This window comes from Astyanax mexicanus, chromosome 2 (assembly GCF_023375975.1).
Source record: "Astyanax mexicanus isolate ESR-SI-001 chromosome 2, AstMex3_surface, whole genome shotgun sequence".
Lineage (NCBI taxonomy): Eukaryota > Metazoa > Chordata > Actinopteri > Characiformes > Acestrorhamphidae > Astyanax > Astyanax mexicanus.
In genome coordinates, this window is record NC_064409.1 from 44,926,534 (window position 1) to 44,941,718 (window position 15,185).

General features: G+C 37.9%; 1 protein-coding gene across 1 annotated transcript; it reads left to right on the forward strand.

Annotated features, from left to right (window-relative positions):
* Nucleotides 1-208: 208 nt before the first annotated feature.
* Nucleotides 209-10,217, forward strand: fbxo7 (F-box protein 7). Its single transcript, XM_007235056.4, has 10 exons — nt 209-306; nt 2,389-2,511; nt 2,703-2,946; nt 4,544-4,840; nt 6,355-6,499; nt 6,602-6,685; nt 7,139-7,234; nt 8,178-8,354; nt 8,821-8,867; nt 9,560-10,217. The coding sequence occupies exons 2-10, from the start codon at nt 2,390-2,392 to the stop codon at nt 9,875-9,877; spliced, it is 1,530 nt and encodes a 509-aa protein (XP_007235118.3). The 5' UTR covers nt 209-306; nt 2,389; the 3' UTR covers nt 9,878-10,217.
* The last annotated feature ends 4,968 nt before the right edge of the window (nt 10,218-15,185 follow it).

Consider the following 15,185-nt stretch of genomic DNA (forward strand, 5'->3'; position numbering starts at 1 on the left):
ATAAATGCTCTAAATGACAATATTTTTATTTGGAATTTGGGAGAAATGTTGTCCGTAGGTTAAAGAATAAAACAACAATGTTCATTTTACTCAAACATATACCTATAAATAGCAAAATCAGAGAAACTAAATGGCTCTCTTTTATTTTTCCAGAGCTGAACGTCATTAAATATTGCTGACACATTGTCCACGTACGTCAACTCGACGCTGGACTTTTATTTTGAAAAACACCGGTTACTTACAAAACCAAAACCATCTCCGCCTGCAGGCTCTCAGCACAGTGACGTCTGTATCAACACACTTCAGGTAATGTTAACTAATGTTAGCGATACAGTAAATCTACCCGAGTAACAGAGTTTTAGGTCTATTCGGACAGAACGGCGCAATTTTAGCTAATCAATCTGCTGCAACTTCGACAAGCTAGTTAGTTAGCTTAGCTAAAAAACTGTTTATCGAGTGAACCCCCGCTGCTGTGTAAAGTGAATGTGACAGAATCATGTCAGTCTTTACAGAACGACAAGAATAACGCAGACCACACAGGACTTCAGATATAACAATGATAAAACATTGGTAAAAGAGAGCAAGGCTGCTGTATGTGTTGTGTGATACTCAGACAAATCCTAAGGAAAGCTCATCTCCACACGCCTAACGTTACTCCACTTTCTCAAATGAGCTAAGCTAGGGTTAGCTAGTTACATTGGCTAGCGTTACATAGTTAATTAATTCTACAGTATTTGTTTACTAGAAAACATTGAAACATCACATTGAATTCAAACAGCTAACATTTTATTGTCCTTGAGTTTAGTAGGACGTCCTGTGTCTCTTTGGGTACACCCCACCAACTTCACTCTTTTGAGTTCCATTATTTCCAAACCAAAACGTGTTAGACAAACAAAAAAATTCTTTGTGTAAGGGTCTTTTTATGTATACTGCATATGTGTTCATTAATGTCTTTTATATACAGTGCCCTCCACAAGTATACAGTTCAGTACACAGTTCAGAAGATAGCGTCTTCTGTTTGAACCCACACATTTTTCTTGTGAGCAAAAATATTGGAACAGATAAACTTAAAGTCAATTAAAGTGAAACATACTTAATGTTAGGTTGCAAATCATTCGCTTTCCAGGCAGTGGATTTTGGGTCATTATCTAGTTGCATAATGAAGGTTCTCCCAAACAGTTTGGTTTCATCTTTCTTTAAATTAACATTTTTCTGTAGACTTCTGATTTAATTGTACATCAATGAACAAGAATCATGACACTACTTCCACTGTGTTTTACAGATGAGCTGGTATGTTTGGAATCATGTTTAGATACTTTCTTTCTCCACACTAGCCTTCCATCACATTGGTAAAGGTTAATCGTTGTTTCATCAGTCCATAGGAGTGTCTTTGTACTGCTTGGTAAATAACAAATTAATAGTGGTTTGTATTATCTGGTGATGCCTAAATACTTTTGTTCACAAAGTCTTCGGTGAACAGTAAATTGTGATACCTTCACTTCCGCCCTCTGGAGGTTGTTGCTGATGTCACTAAAGGTTGTTTTAGAGGTTTTCTTTAAGTGGTTGTCTTTACAGCTCTCTAAATGTTTCCGTCAACTGCTGTGTTTTTTGCTTGTTCTACCTGTTTATCCTATGTTGTTTAGTACACCAGTGATGACTTCTTCTGCAGGAAAGTTGTCCTGGCTATGGATAATATTTATGCAATGTACCAGATCTAGATGTAAATACTTGGAAATAAAAGTTAAAATGTAGATTTTTTTCTCTCTAATCTTTTAGTGTCAAATTTAAATGTTTTCAGTCTACAGTCTTCAGTCTTGCACTTAGGGTGAATAAGGTTTAAGTGAGGCGATAATACATTTACAGTACCAGTCAAAAGTTTGGCCACACATTCTCATTAATTTTAAGGTGTATATTCTTATTAAAACATTAAAACAACTAAGAGACGCATATGGAATTACATGGTAAACAATAAAAGTGTTTGGCCTCACCTGACCTAAACCTAACTGAGATGATGATTTGGGATGAGCTGGAGAACAAAAGCAGCAACTATTGTTCAGCACCTCCAGAAACTCCTTCAAGATGCTTATAAAACGATTCCAGCTAACCCTGCCTCATAAATTCACTGATAATAACATAAAAAAACAAAGTGTGCAAATCTGTACTTAAAGCTAAATATGGATATTTAGGATATCTTAAGTATAAAACATATTCTGGTTTGTTTAACCATTTTTGTTTACAAAATAATTTCAGATGTTATAGAAAAGAAAGAAAACACATGTGTGTCCAAATGTTTGATTGGTACTGTGTAAGTGATTATATTGATAAAAAATGGTTATTGTCTTCTCAATTTAGCTGTCAATGACTTTAATGTAATTTTCCTTTGTACAGTATGAAGTTAAGGGTGAGAATTAACAAGCAGACCAGCCGTGTGGAGCTGGAAGAAGCAGAGCCCACACTGACTGAGCTCAGTATCCAAGTGAAGGAGGTGTTGTTGCCCTCAATCGGTTTCAGGTAAGTGCCTTTTATAGCCACAGTAAACATTTTCAATGTTTTTGTCTTTTAAATGGTAGATATACTGTTGATTGTGTGATATGACCAAAATGCATTGGCTGCTGAACGGAGTTTCATAAGGTCACAGTCATTTGCATAAGTGCTGAGTATAAAGCTCCTTTGATTCATGCACATGTTCATTCTTCATGCAGTGCTGATACAGAGTTCAGTCTGTCTCTGAATGGGAAGGAGTCGCTGGTGGACACTGGGCAGACGCTGTCCTCGTGTGGGGTGGTGTCCGGAGACATGATCAGTGTGATTTTGCCTCAGAGCATTGCTGACTCCGCCCCGCCACAGCCCTCTACTTCTCAGACTCACAACAGAGCAACAGATCAGCTGAACAAACAGCAGAGTCAGAGTCACACTGTATCAGCCATGCAAAGCTCCAGTCAAGTGGTGAGTACTGTTATCTGTCAGACAGATATGATCAAATCAAATCTGTGTAATGTTATTACATGTTCTGATATAGATTTGTCCACATTAAAGAGGCATTTAAACAATTGACAGATGTGGGTCAGGTTAAAGTGTTTCTAGATTTGAATCAAATATGTGGTTTGTGGAATCTGGTAAAACTTGGCACTTGACTATATGTAAATAATATATTTTATACTTTTTAAACTTTGAATGAGTAAAATATAATCATCTGTACAGTGTTAATGTAACCAAATTATGTGCAAAATTATACATACAGCTCTGGAACAATTAAGAGACCACTTCAGTTTCTGAATCAGTTTCTCTGATTTTGCTATTTATATGTATATGTTTGAGTAAAATGAACATTTCATTCTATAAACGACGGACAACATTTCTCCCAAATTCCAAATAAAAATATTGTCAATTTAGAGCATTTATTTTCAGAAAATGAGAAATGGCTGAAAAAACTAAAAAGATGCCGAGCTTTCAGACCTCAAATAATGCAAAGAAAACAAGTTCAGAAATCAGTATTTGGTGCAATAACCCTGTTTTTTAATCACAGTTTTATGTATGTTGGCATGTTCTCCTCCACCAGTCTAAACACTGCTTTTGAAAAACTTTATGCCACTCCTGGTTTAAAAATTTAAGCAGTTTAGCTTGGTTTGATGGCTTTTGATCATCCATCTTCCTCTTGATTATATTCCAGAGTTTTTTTAATTTGGTAAACTCAAAAAAAATGTTAAGTGGTCTCTTTTTTTCCAGAGCTGTATTATACACTCACTCATTTTAGAGAAGAATGAAAGCTAAGAGTTCTACTAAAATGAAAGTGAAATCCATGGAATTACTTTGCTTCTGTAGAACTCCTGACACAGCTGTGATGCTTTCCCATAAATCAGAGCACAGCATTTTCACTTTGTGTATTAATTAATGTCTATTACTGTAATATTTCTGATGACTTTTGTCTTACAGTCATGCTGCAGTAGTCTAAAGGACAAGATGTTCTGGTTTTGAGAGTAGACTACCCCATTCTGATATACACAACATTTGCAACATGCACACAGTAACACTCAGAAATTCACAGCTGACTATTATACTATTTATATTATCACTCCCTCCTCAGCACAGGAGTGATTAATCAAATATTTCTACCATAATGTCCAAACTTTCCCTTGTTATAAAAAAAAATATTAAATGCTTATTTTTGAACTGAGGGCAAGCTGTCCGTACCAGGTACGGCCAAGAAACTAAAGGATGAAATAAACTCAAGGTCTTTGCTTAAACTTTGAGTCTGTTTTGACCAAAATGTTTTAAGTTGTTGTTAGAGCTGCACAATATCGAAAAAATCTGACATTTAGATATTTTGTTGTTCTGCAATGTATCATCTGTACGTATCAAACATCAAAAAGAAGCAAAATGTGTATGATTTAGTTTGCCATATGTGACGTTGATGTGACTTTTGCACATATGCACATTGCAATGGCGATGCTGAAACAATATTTTGTGCATTTTCTCCAGTTGTTATTCGTCTTAGCTTTGCAAACACCACAGCATGGCTATTCAACTGTGTTTACTCATTCAGGCAGGTTCCAGTAACAGCAGCAGCAGCAGCAGCAGCAACAGTAGCAGCAGCAGCATCCACAAGGGCAGAGATAGCACATATAAGCCAGAAGCAAAAGAAAGGATGGAGAAAGGGGAGAATGAAGAGGAGGCAGTGGGGCCTTTTGTTCCTGAGCCTATGCTGTGCTGTGAAGCTGAGGAGGGGAAGGTTCCTCACTCTCTGGAGATGCTCTTCCAGGCTGCACAGTGCCACAGCCCCACAGACTGCCTGCTGGTGGCAGCACATTTACTGCTGCTGGAAACAGGCTTCTTGCCACAGGTCAGAGCTCACACAGAACACATTCACTGCACGGAGGCTGTGATGCTAGCCTTTTTCATACATTATATCGTATGGTATAGGGAACACTATACAACGCAAGCAGTGTAAGATAAATGTAAAAGAATTCAAACTGACCATAGATAGTAAGATCTGACTAATATTTCAAATTTAATAAGTGACCATAACATAGGTCAGTAATGCATAGTTTGAGTTCAGCTACTGACCAGATAAGGCTGGACGATGTGGCCAAAATTTACAGGACAATATATTCCTTATATATTTACAATTACAATATATATTGCCAAAAGTATTCTCCTCCCTGCCTTGCGTTTGTTGATGTAATGCTTGGATGGAGCTGCTCGGTTAGTGAAATCCATTTTATGAAGCTCTCTAAACATTGTTCTTGAGCTGATCTGAAAGATACATGGTGTTCTGAGAGATTGATTCTCCAAAAAGCTGGTGACCACATTGATATAATATCACTGACTAATGTCAGTTGAATGTGAAATATTTAGTAGTTGTGGTAGTTTGAGAGTTAAAGACAGAAGCACAAACTTGTTGACCTAGGATGAGTTGGAGAACTGTAGGTGCCTTAGACAGCACATAAAATGGGTCTTATGTTAGAATTGTGAAAGGCACCTGCGGTGTGTTAATAGTAAAAGCTGATTTGCGCAAGGTTGTCTGGGACTGCTAGCTGCAAATGTATCAGAAATATAAGATAAGACACATTGAGCTCATTGTGTTAGTTAAGATAGAGCCAGGTGGTGGTTGTAGTCAGTTTTTTTCTTTTTAAAAAGAAAACTTGCAGCATTGGTCGCCATTAAATCCATAAAAAAAAAGTTGACATAATAAAAAAAGAAGGAGCAGGGAAACCCCACCTATTAAGGGCACTGCTCTCTAATTCACCCTTTCCCACAAGATATGTTATTGGCTCATTTAATAATTTTTCCTTCCCACAAGGTATGTTATTGGTTAATTTAATGTATAAAAATAAATGTATGTTTGACTGTAGCTCAGAATTTCTCCATGCATTAATTTGTGAACATCTTGTAATAAAGCTTGGTCTTTAGCTGTACTTTAGCCTAAAAAAAAATTACTAATTCTTAGAGGGGTGAGTCGACGGCACCGTTAGCTGCTTGGTTTTATACACCTGTGCCCATGGAAGTGATTAATATTCAGTTATTTGATTAGGTGATCTGATATTTTTGGCAGTATTATATATTTATAAACATAAGCTACGTTTCATCAGCTATAACTGCTGCTTTGAAAAGTTTTTCTGTCGTAAAAAATAATAAAAATATGAAAGTGAATTGTAAATTTAAGCAGTAAGTGAGCATACCTTCTAGATCATTGGTGCTCCAGTGGTGATCCTGTGCCTTTTGGGGCTAAAATAAGGCTCCCCCACAACTGTAGGACAGCATGCAGAACAAAGCTGCAATTATCAGTATTGTTTTTCCATACTATCATATTTTAAATCCCTTTACTCTGTATGGCTTATTATACAATGTGTACAGGGTGGTGATGTCAGGGCTGGAGAGATGCCTGGGGGCTGGCGAACAGCAGGAGGTGTTTACAGACTTCAGTACACACATCCACACTGCGAGAACTGCCTGGCATCTGTGGTTGCCGTTCCAATGGGCCAAACTCTCGTCATTAATGGTATACCCGCCAGTTAAATATAGTTGATATTACATGCATTGAACAAGCACTTTTTATTGCTGTATTTGTTTGAATGTTGTCTTTTTTCTGTTTACCCTGCAGTTGTACTGAAGACAAGCAGTGCATTGGAGAGCACACGAAAGCTGGTGCTGAAACCAGAGGCATATGTGACTGAGGAGTGGGCAGGTCAAGAACATTTAAAATTAAAAAAACACTGTAACAGATGTCACAGTCACAGTCACATTATTATAACAACCTCCACTCTGTTCATTTTATCAGCTCCACTGAGCAGGTATTGATTGGGATGGTGGGTCAGACTTAGCAGTGCAGTGATGTTGTGCTGGTGTGTTAGTGTGTAACAGTGGTCCTGTGGGGTCCTGACCATTAAGGAAAAGGGTGAAAATAAGATTATAAACTATGCAGAAAAAAACAGAAGGACTACAGTCTGTATTCATAAAACTACAAAGTCCTCCTATAAGATCAGTAGAGCTGATATAATGGACTAAAAATGATTAAAGAAACATGTAGGTGGTCATAATATTGTGACTGTGTATATTGTTTTGTAGAACATCTAATTTTATATATGCAAACTAAAGTATTTCCAACCCCCTGTGATTAAATATGTTCTCTATACTGTAGGGGGACAAGCTGGAACTGCCTATAGAGAACTGCAGAAGTTGTCTCGTGTTTTCAAGGACCAGTTGGCTTACCCACTTATTGCAACAGCCAGAGAAGGTACGATCTAAATTCAAATTTAGTGTTAGTAATATGGAAACCTCTATAGACACTCCACACGGTAGACTGATATCCAGTTACATGAAATGGACATTCTGCAAAATTCTAAAGATCTAATATTTGTAAATTCTTCTTCACCATAATTCTTGCAGTAAAACACAATAAAAATTGAAGTAAAACAAAAATTGCATTAAATGGTGACAAAATTAGTTTATATTAATAGCTTTAAATCTGTTAAGAATGGAAAGTTTGTAAATTCTGTATGTCAAGAAATCTCTCCACACTTCATGGGTAGAATCCAGGCCCCTGACATAGAGGCCCCTGACATTTAAAACAAGGCATTGAGAATGTTTAAAGTAAAATCTTGTTTATTCAAAAAGACTAACAAGCATGTACAAATAGGTAGGATTCAGGAACAGATTGCAAAATTAATTTAGATAACATGCAATATATTATAATATATTATATTTTATATTTGCCAACACATTTCGGGCCATCTCCAATCCAAAACTAATACGAGCTGTAATTTTGTTTGTCAGTTGAATTATTGTGACTCACTTTCCATATAGTTACATAGAGTGTATAAACTAGGTATGCATTTTCAGAGTTCTCGTTTTTGAGTTTGTTAATTGTGTAAATATAGCGTTAAAACTTATTTACGTGGGCAATGCAATGCCCCTATTGTAAGTCTGTTGGGAGCATTGGAGCATGGGAGCATATTTCAGAATGCTGGGTGTGAACAGAGGTGGGCTCTTCAACAATAGTTTGAACTCGTTATCATGTTTCACAACACCCCAAGTCCATTTCACAGATTTCTTCTTTAGACTGTAGACTGTATGAACCAACAGAAGATCTAGTAAGGACCCCTGAAGATCTCAATATGGGCAGACTCTTTTGTGTGTTTATTATTGAACACTTCTTGTTTTTTCTCCTGCTGGAGCAGCACTGGGATTGCCTGCACTCTTCGGTCTGGCTGTGCTGCCTCCTGAGCTCCTGCTGAGGATCCTGCGGCTGCTGGACGCTCATTCTGTCCTCTCAGTGTCTGCAGTGTGCACTCAACTGCAGTCTGCCACACAAGATCCCATACTCTGGAGGCATCTTCTGCACCGTGACTTCAGAGGTACCAACACACTTTATACACCTGCTGCATAGTTCAGTCAGTCTTTTGTATCTGCTTTCTTTGAGTTTTTCCAGACCTGTAATTTATGTTCCCACTAAAACAATGTCAGGGCTGACAACTAGGACAAGCATTTAGTAGTCCAAATAGTGGCATTCATACTTAGTCTCTAATTACATAATATGATCTCATCTGTTGTAAGCCTTTGTCAGTTAACTCAAATGTAACAAATCAGCCAGCCTGTTTTGTGTTTAAACCTGTTAGTGAACATACTTGCCTTACAGTGTAAAAACAACTGCTGTAATGAGAATATTGTAAAGAAATCTGCTTATAAACTTTTATAAGAAATTAAAAACTATTTTAACTATAAATCGTAGTGTGATTAAAAAGTACTGGATAAGATAGATGGTAGATGAAGGCTACTGTATGTGTAACTGCCATGTTACTAATACAGACTTTTTCTTTTTAGTGTGTGTTCGACCTGACAGTGAGCAAAGAGACACGGATTGGAAGGAGGTGAGGACACAGTGCTATAAATGTAAAAAACAATGTGTTTAAAAAATATGGCTCAGGAACCAGAAGTGGCTGAATACATATTGAAAAAAACTATTGAAAGAAATAAGTCTTTATCAAACAATAAGCATAAACCTGAGCTGCCACTAGATTTAACTAATTTGATAGGTAATAATTGTAAAAATGTATACTCCCTCTGGAACATAACTTCACTTAACACATAAACCATTTTTAATGTGAATACACAAAATGCACAAAAAGTGCCCATGGACTTAATAATGAGTGTTGTAATCTTCCGTTAAAGCGGAATAAATTACCATTCTCTGAAAAAAAAAAAATTTAAATACAAAATCACTTCATAAGTTTAGCATGGTGTACAGACATACACCCCCAGTAGTTCTTGTACAGGAATAATAACTGTTTGGGTTTTGTAATTGGAAATGCTGCATAGTGTATACAAAACCTCCATTAATGCACCTAGCACCTTCTGTGTGAACTTCAAGGCCAGGCTATCTACTTGAGTGCAGAACTTCAGGGCCATTTAACAGAAGGTATCTGCGATACATTATCTACAGTGTGAAATATTCAGCAATCGACCGCCCGGTTGGACACCCAGACATTTACATTGATTAGATTTTTTAATAAAAAAAAGGTTGTTAATCCCAATAATATTACTATTCTTATTTTTCCCCCAGCTTTACAAAAAGAGATATAAGCAGAAGAAGGATCTGAGCAGATGCAGGATGAGATGTTACCCCTACATCATAGAACCCATTTTCCCTCTGGCACCAGCCCCAACACCCCCTGTGCCCTTTCCCCTCCACCCTCCCGGCATCATCGGAGGAGAGTACGACGAGCGAATCTCCATCCCACAAGGCATCTTCCCCCGCCCACGTTACGACCCTATTGGCCCTCTGCCGGGTCATGAGCCGGGTGTGGGAATTCCCATGGGCCGACGTTCACATAGACCCAGTGGGATTCGACCAGCAGATATCAGGAGAGGTTTCATCTGAATGCACCAACTGAATGGCTTCTGCTTTACGTCTTAAAGACAGTAATGAGCACTTATGACATATTAAAGCAAACAAACAACAGCCTGAAGTCACAACCTACAAAGTACCTGGTTTCATTTGATACATTACACATGCTTCACAGATAGGTCATGTAATTTTGTTAACCACAGATTAGCATAATCAGCAAGCAGAGCAGATATACCAGCTGAAAATGAGAATTTGTTGTATTTGTTAGCAGGTTTTCACTGGATTAGCAGGGGTGTGGCAGAAATTGTTTTATTGGCATATAAAAACAGACAAATGACCAACTAATAAATATTAAATTATACATTTCTCTTCATTAGTCTGTGTATTTACTTGGGTAACACACCACATATATTTTTTTTATTCTGTATTAGTATTGATTTAGAAGGAAGCCACATATGGATCATCTGCCAATAGTATTGGTCAGTATATAAAAACATTGGTCTATACAAGTCTTTCTTATTCCTAGATCTGGCTCCACTCACACAAAACACATTTAACTGTTTTCCCTGCAACTTTGAAAAGGCATTCCGAAGTGTGTACTTTTTCCATTTCTACACTTAAATAATATAATAAAAACTTAAAAAGACTAAAAATCTATACTTTCTTGTTATATTTGTGCTGTACATTGGAGATAACATTTATATTACTAACATGCATTAGCACTAGGCACTAAAATTATTGCTTCAGTTGTCATACTTACATTTTTCAACTTAACCAACTTTATCAGACAAATATAACCTGAGTAAAAATGGAAAATCATGATTTTAAATTATTACGGGAAAACACCTATCCAAATAATCCAAATTCAATTCAGTTCTGTCTTTCTCAATCCAGTAACCATTCTTAAAGCTCTAACTACTCCAGTCAGCCATTACATTAAATCTACTTAATTCTGCAGTGGTCTTGCTGGTGTTGCTACATCAGCTCTGAGCCACCAGGGCAAAAACTCCACAAGATGTCTGAAAATGTCCTGTAAATAACTGACACCAATCCTTGAACAAGTTCTGTAAGTTGTGAGGTGGAACCTCTGTTCACTTCAGTGGCCCTTTGGTGCCCAAATAACCAGTAGATACCAAGAACAAGATCTAAACCCTACAAGATCTGGGGGTTTTGAAGATACTCAGAAACAGTTGTCTAGTCTTCACAATCTGGCCCTTCAAAATCACTGAGATAATGAATATTATTATTTTTTTTTTACCTGTCATTGAGTATATAATGACTGATAGGTGTAAGTGTAGTGCAAATAGAAAACAAATAAGAATATACCCGTTTTTAATTTATTTTATAGAATTTTATAAAAAGGGAAAGCTTTGGATATTAAAAATAATATTAATCTGGAGATAAATATATAACTGATAAAACAGCGCCTCCTTCTGGTGAAAGAGTCTGTTTGAATAAGGTCTGTAACTTCTGTTTTTCTCCACTAGGAGGCAGTAAATTACAGACAGATTTAATCTTATAGAACAGGTTAACAAACAGCAGTAAGATTAAACAGAGCTTCTGCTTCATAAACTGTGTTTTTTTATATTTTGAGGGTAAAAATCATAAAGACGGGTGATTAAATGTACTGTGTGAGAATTGCTGAGGAGAAGAAGTGTGTGTGGTTGGTTTAATTAGTGTGTGTTTTATAGAGTGTAATATAAAAAGAAAGCTGGAGATGGAGGTGGTGGAGGTGTGTAGAAGATGGTGTAAAGAATGTATATTTGATGAGTTGATTGTAATATAAAGAGTTGGAGATGGAGGTGGTGGAGGCGTGTAGAAGATGGTGTAATGTACAGAATGTATATTTGATGAGTTGATTGTAATATAAAGAGTTGGAGATGGAGGTGGTGTGTAGAAGATGGTGTAATGTAAAGAATGTATATTTGATGAGTTGATTGTAATATAAAGAGTTGGAGATGGAGGTGGTGGAGGCGTGTAGAAGATGGTGTAATGTACAGAATGTATATTTGATGAGTTGAGAGCTCTGTAAGTATTAAAAGACTGAGTTCCGCTATCTTGCTCAGGCTGCTCTGCAGCGTCTATTCACAGGCGCGATCCCACTACTGATCGGCACGGGGGCTTTGACCTGCTCCGTCTCCGACCTGGGCCGGTTCACCCCTCCTTAGGCGACCTGGTGGTCCCGAGCTCCCTCAGGAGCACCATATCGATACCGAACTTAGTGCGGACACCCGATCGGCATAGTGCACTGCAGCCCAGAACCCCTGAGCTCAAACGATCCGCCAGCCTCAGCCTCCCAGTAGCCTGGATTACAGGCGCGCGCCACTGCGCCCGGCGAGAGCAGAGCCGATCTGAAGCACGTTTAACCATCAGAACTAAACTCACTATATGTATATACTGACACCTGGAGGACACCGCGAGAATTACACACACTCCACACACACATTCCAATGCAATGAAAATAAAAATATATATTCAATATTTTAATTAATTGGATTTATTTGCTATATAGGTTTTATAGCAGGTTATTAGAGTTTTTATTACAGACAAAAAAACAGATTTTTTTTTTACACTTTTTTCTATCACTGAAGATAATTCAGGTTTGAATGTGTTGTTTATACTAAATCTCACTAATTCCCACTTATTCTCACTACTTTTCACTGATTTTCACTAATTCTCTGTCAGTGCTTTTCTCATTATGTCTTTTTCATGGTATTTTTCAGAGGTGGAGATGCTGAACTACCTGGACTGGCTGGATGAGCACCACTCCCATTTCTCCAGGCCAAACTGTCTTGTTCTTCTTCACGGTAAAAACATGAAGCTCCTGTTTTTAAATACTGAAATGGAGTAGAAACAGAAGCCCTTTCAGCACTGTTCACACAGCACTACACTTTCAGAACCCTCTGAGGAGACTCTACTGAGTACAGCTGGGGAACTGAACCAGGATCCGAAAAGAAATAAAACTTTACTTTTTTAACAAAAATACAGCATCTCATTCACCTGTATCCTTCATTTATTCACCTATTTATCTGTTTTTTTACGGATAACTTTACTTCATCATTTTTCTTAAGTTCATAAGATTATTTTATATTTGTATAAAGTTGATCAGTTTAATTTATATTTTCATAGAGTTTTTAAGTTTTCTTTTATATTTTTAGAGTTGATAATTTTCCTTTATCAAAAAAAATCCTAAATCCAGGTGATTAAATGTACTGTGTGAGAATTGCTGAGGAGAAGAAGTGTGTGTGGTTGGTTTAATTAGTGTGTGTTTTATAGAGTGTAATATAAAGAGAAAGCTGGAGATGGAGGTGGTGGAGGTGTGTAGAAGATGGTGTAAAGAATGTATATTTGATGAGTTGATTGTAATATAAAGAGTTGGAGATGGAGGTGGTGGAGGCGTGTAGAAGATGGTTTAATTATGTAAAGAATGTATATTTGATGAGTTGAGAGCGCTGTAAGTATTAAAAGACTGAGTTCCGCTATCTTGCTCAGGCTGCTCTGCAGTGTCTATTCACAGGCGCGATCCCACTACTGATCGGCACGGGGGCTTTGACCTGCTCCGTCTCCGACCTGGGCCGGTTCACCCCTCCTTAGGCGAAGTGGTGGTCCCGAGCTCCCTCAGGAGCACCATATCGATACAGAACTTAGTGCGGACACCCGATCGGCATAGTGCACTGCAGCCCAGAACCCCTGAGCTCAAACGATCCGCCAGCCTCAGCCTCCCAGTAGCCTGGATTACAGGCGCGCGCCACTGCGCCCGGCGAGAGCAGAGCCGATCTGAAGCACGTTTAACCATCAGAACTAAACTCACTATATGTATATACTGACACCTGGAGGACACCGCGAGAATTACACACACTCCACACACATTCCAATGCAATGGGAATAAAAATATATATTCGTTATTTTAGTTAATTGAATTTATTTGCTATACATGTTTTATAGCAGGTTATTAGAGTTTTTATTACAGACAAAAACAGATTTTTTACAATTTTTTCTATCACTGAAGATAATTCAGGTTTGAATGTGTTGTTTATACTAAATCTCACTAATTCTCACTTATTCTCACTACTTTTCACTGATTTTCACTAATTCTCTGTCAGTGCTTTTCTCATTATGTCTTTTTCAGGGTATTTTTCAGAGGTGGAGATGCTGAACTACCTGGACTGGCTGGATGCGCACCACTCCCATTTCTCCAGGCCAAACTGTCTTGTTCTTCTTCACGGTAAAAACATGAAGCTCCTGTTTTTAAATACTGAAATGGAGTAGAAATAGAAGCCCTTTCAGCACTGTTCACACAGCACTACACTTTCAGAACCCTCTGAGGAGACTCTACTGAGTACAGCTGGGGAACTGAACCAGGATCCGAAAAGAAATAAAATTTTACTTTTTTAACAAAAATACAGCATCTCATTCACCTGTATCCTTCATTTATTCACCTATATATCTGTTTTTTACGGATAACTTTACTTCATCATTTTTCTTAAGTTCATAAGATTATTTTATATTTGTATAAAGTTGATCAGTTTAATTTATATTTTCATAGAGTTTTTAAGTTTTCTTTTATATTTTTAGAGTTGATAATTTTCCTTTATCAAAAAAAATCCTAAATCCAGGTGATTAAATGTACTGTGTGAGAATTGCTGAGGAGAAGAAGTGTGTGTGGTTGGTTTAATTAGTGTGTGTTTTATAGAGTGTAATATAAAGAGAAAGCTGGAGATGGAGGTGGTGGAGGTGTGTAGAAGATGGTGTAAAGAATGTATATTTGATGAGTTGATTGTAATATAAAGAGTTGGAGATGGAGGTGGTGGAGGCGTGTAGAAGATGGTGTAATGTACAGAATGTATATTTGATGAGTTGATTGTAATATAAAGAGTTGGAGATGGAGGTGGTGGAGGCGTGTAGAAGATGGTTTAATTATGTAAAGAATGTATATTTGATGAGTTGAGAGCGCTGTAAGTATTAAAAGACTGAGTTCCGCTATCTTGCTCAGGCTGCTCTGCAGCGTCTATTCACAGGCGCGATCCCACTACTGATCGGCACGGGGGCTTTGACCTGCTCCGTCTCCGACCTGGGCCGGTTCACCCCTCCTTAGGCGACCTGGTGGTCCCGAGCTCCCTCAGGAGCACCATATCGATACCGAACTTAGTGCGGACACCCGATCGGCATAGTGCACTGCAGCCCAGAACCCCTGAGCTCAAACGATCCGCCAGCCTCAGCCTCCCAGTAGTCTGGATTACAGGCGCGCGCCACTGCGCCCGGCGAGAGCAGAGCGGATCTGAAGCACGTTTAACCACCAGAACTAAACTCACTATATGTATATACTGACACCTGGAGGACA

What these genes read in the sequence shown, in the direction of transcription:
- fbxo7 (XM_007235056.4), top strand. Translation starts at nt 2,390, where the DNA reads ATGAAGTTAAGGGTGAGAATTAACAAGCAGACCAGCCGTGTGGAGCTG. An exon ending in TGCAAAGCTCCAGTCAAGTG is followed by an intron (nt 2,947 to 4,543) that starts GTGAGTACTGTT and finishes TTACTCATTCAG; the next exon opens with GCAGGTTCCAGTAACAGCAG. An exon ending in AAACAGGCTTCTTGCCACAG is followed by an intron (nt 4,841 to 6,354) that starts GTCAGAGCTCAC and finishes CAATGTGTACAG; the next exon opens with GGTGGTGATGTCAGGGCTGG.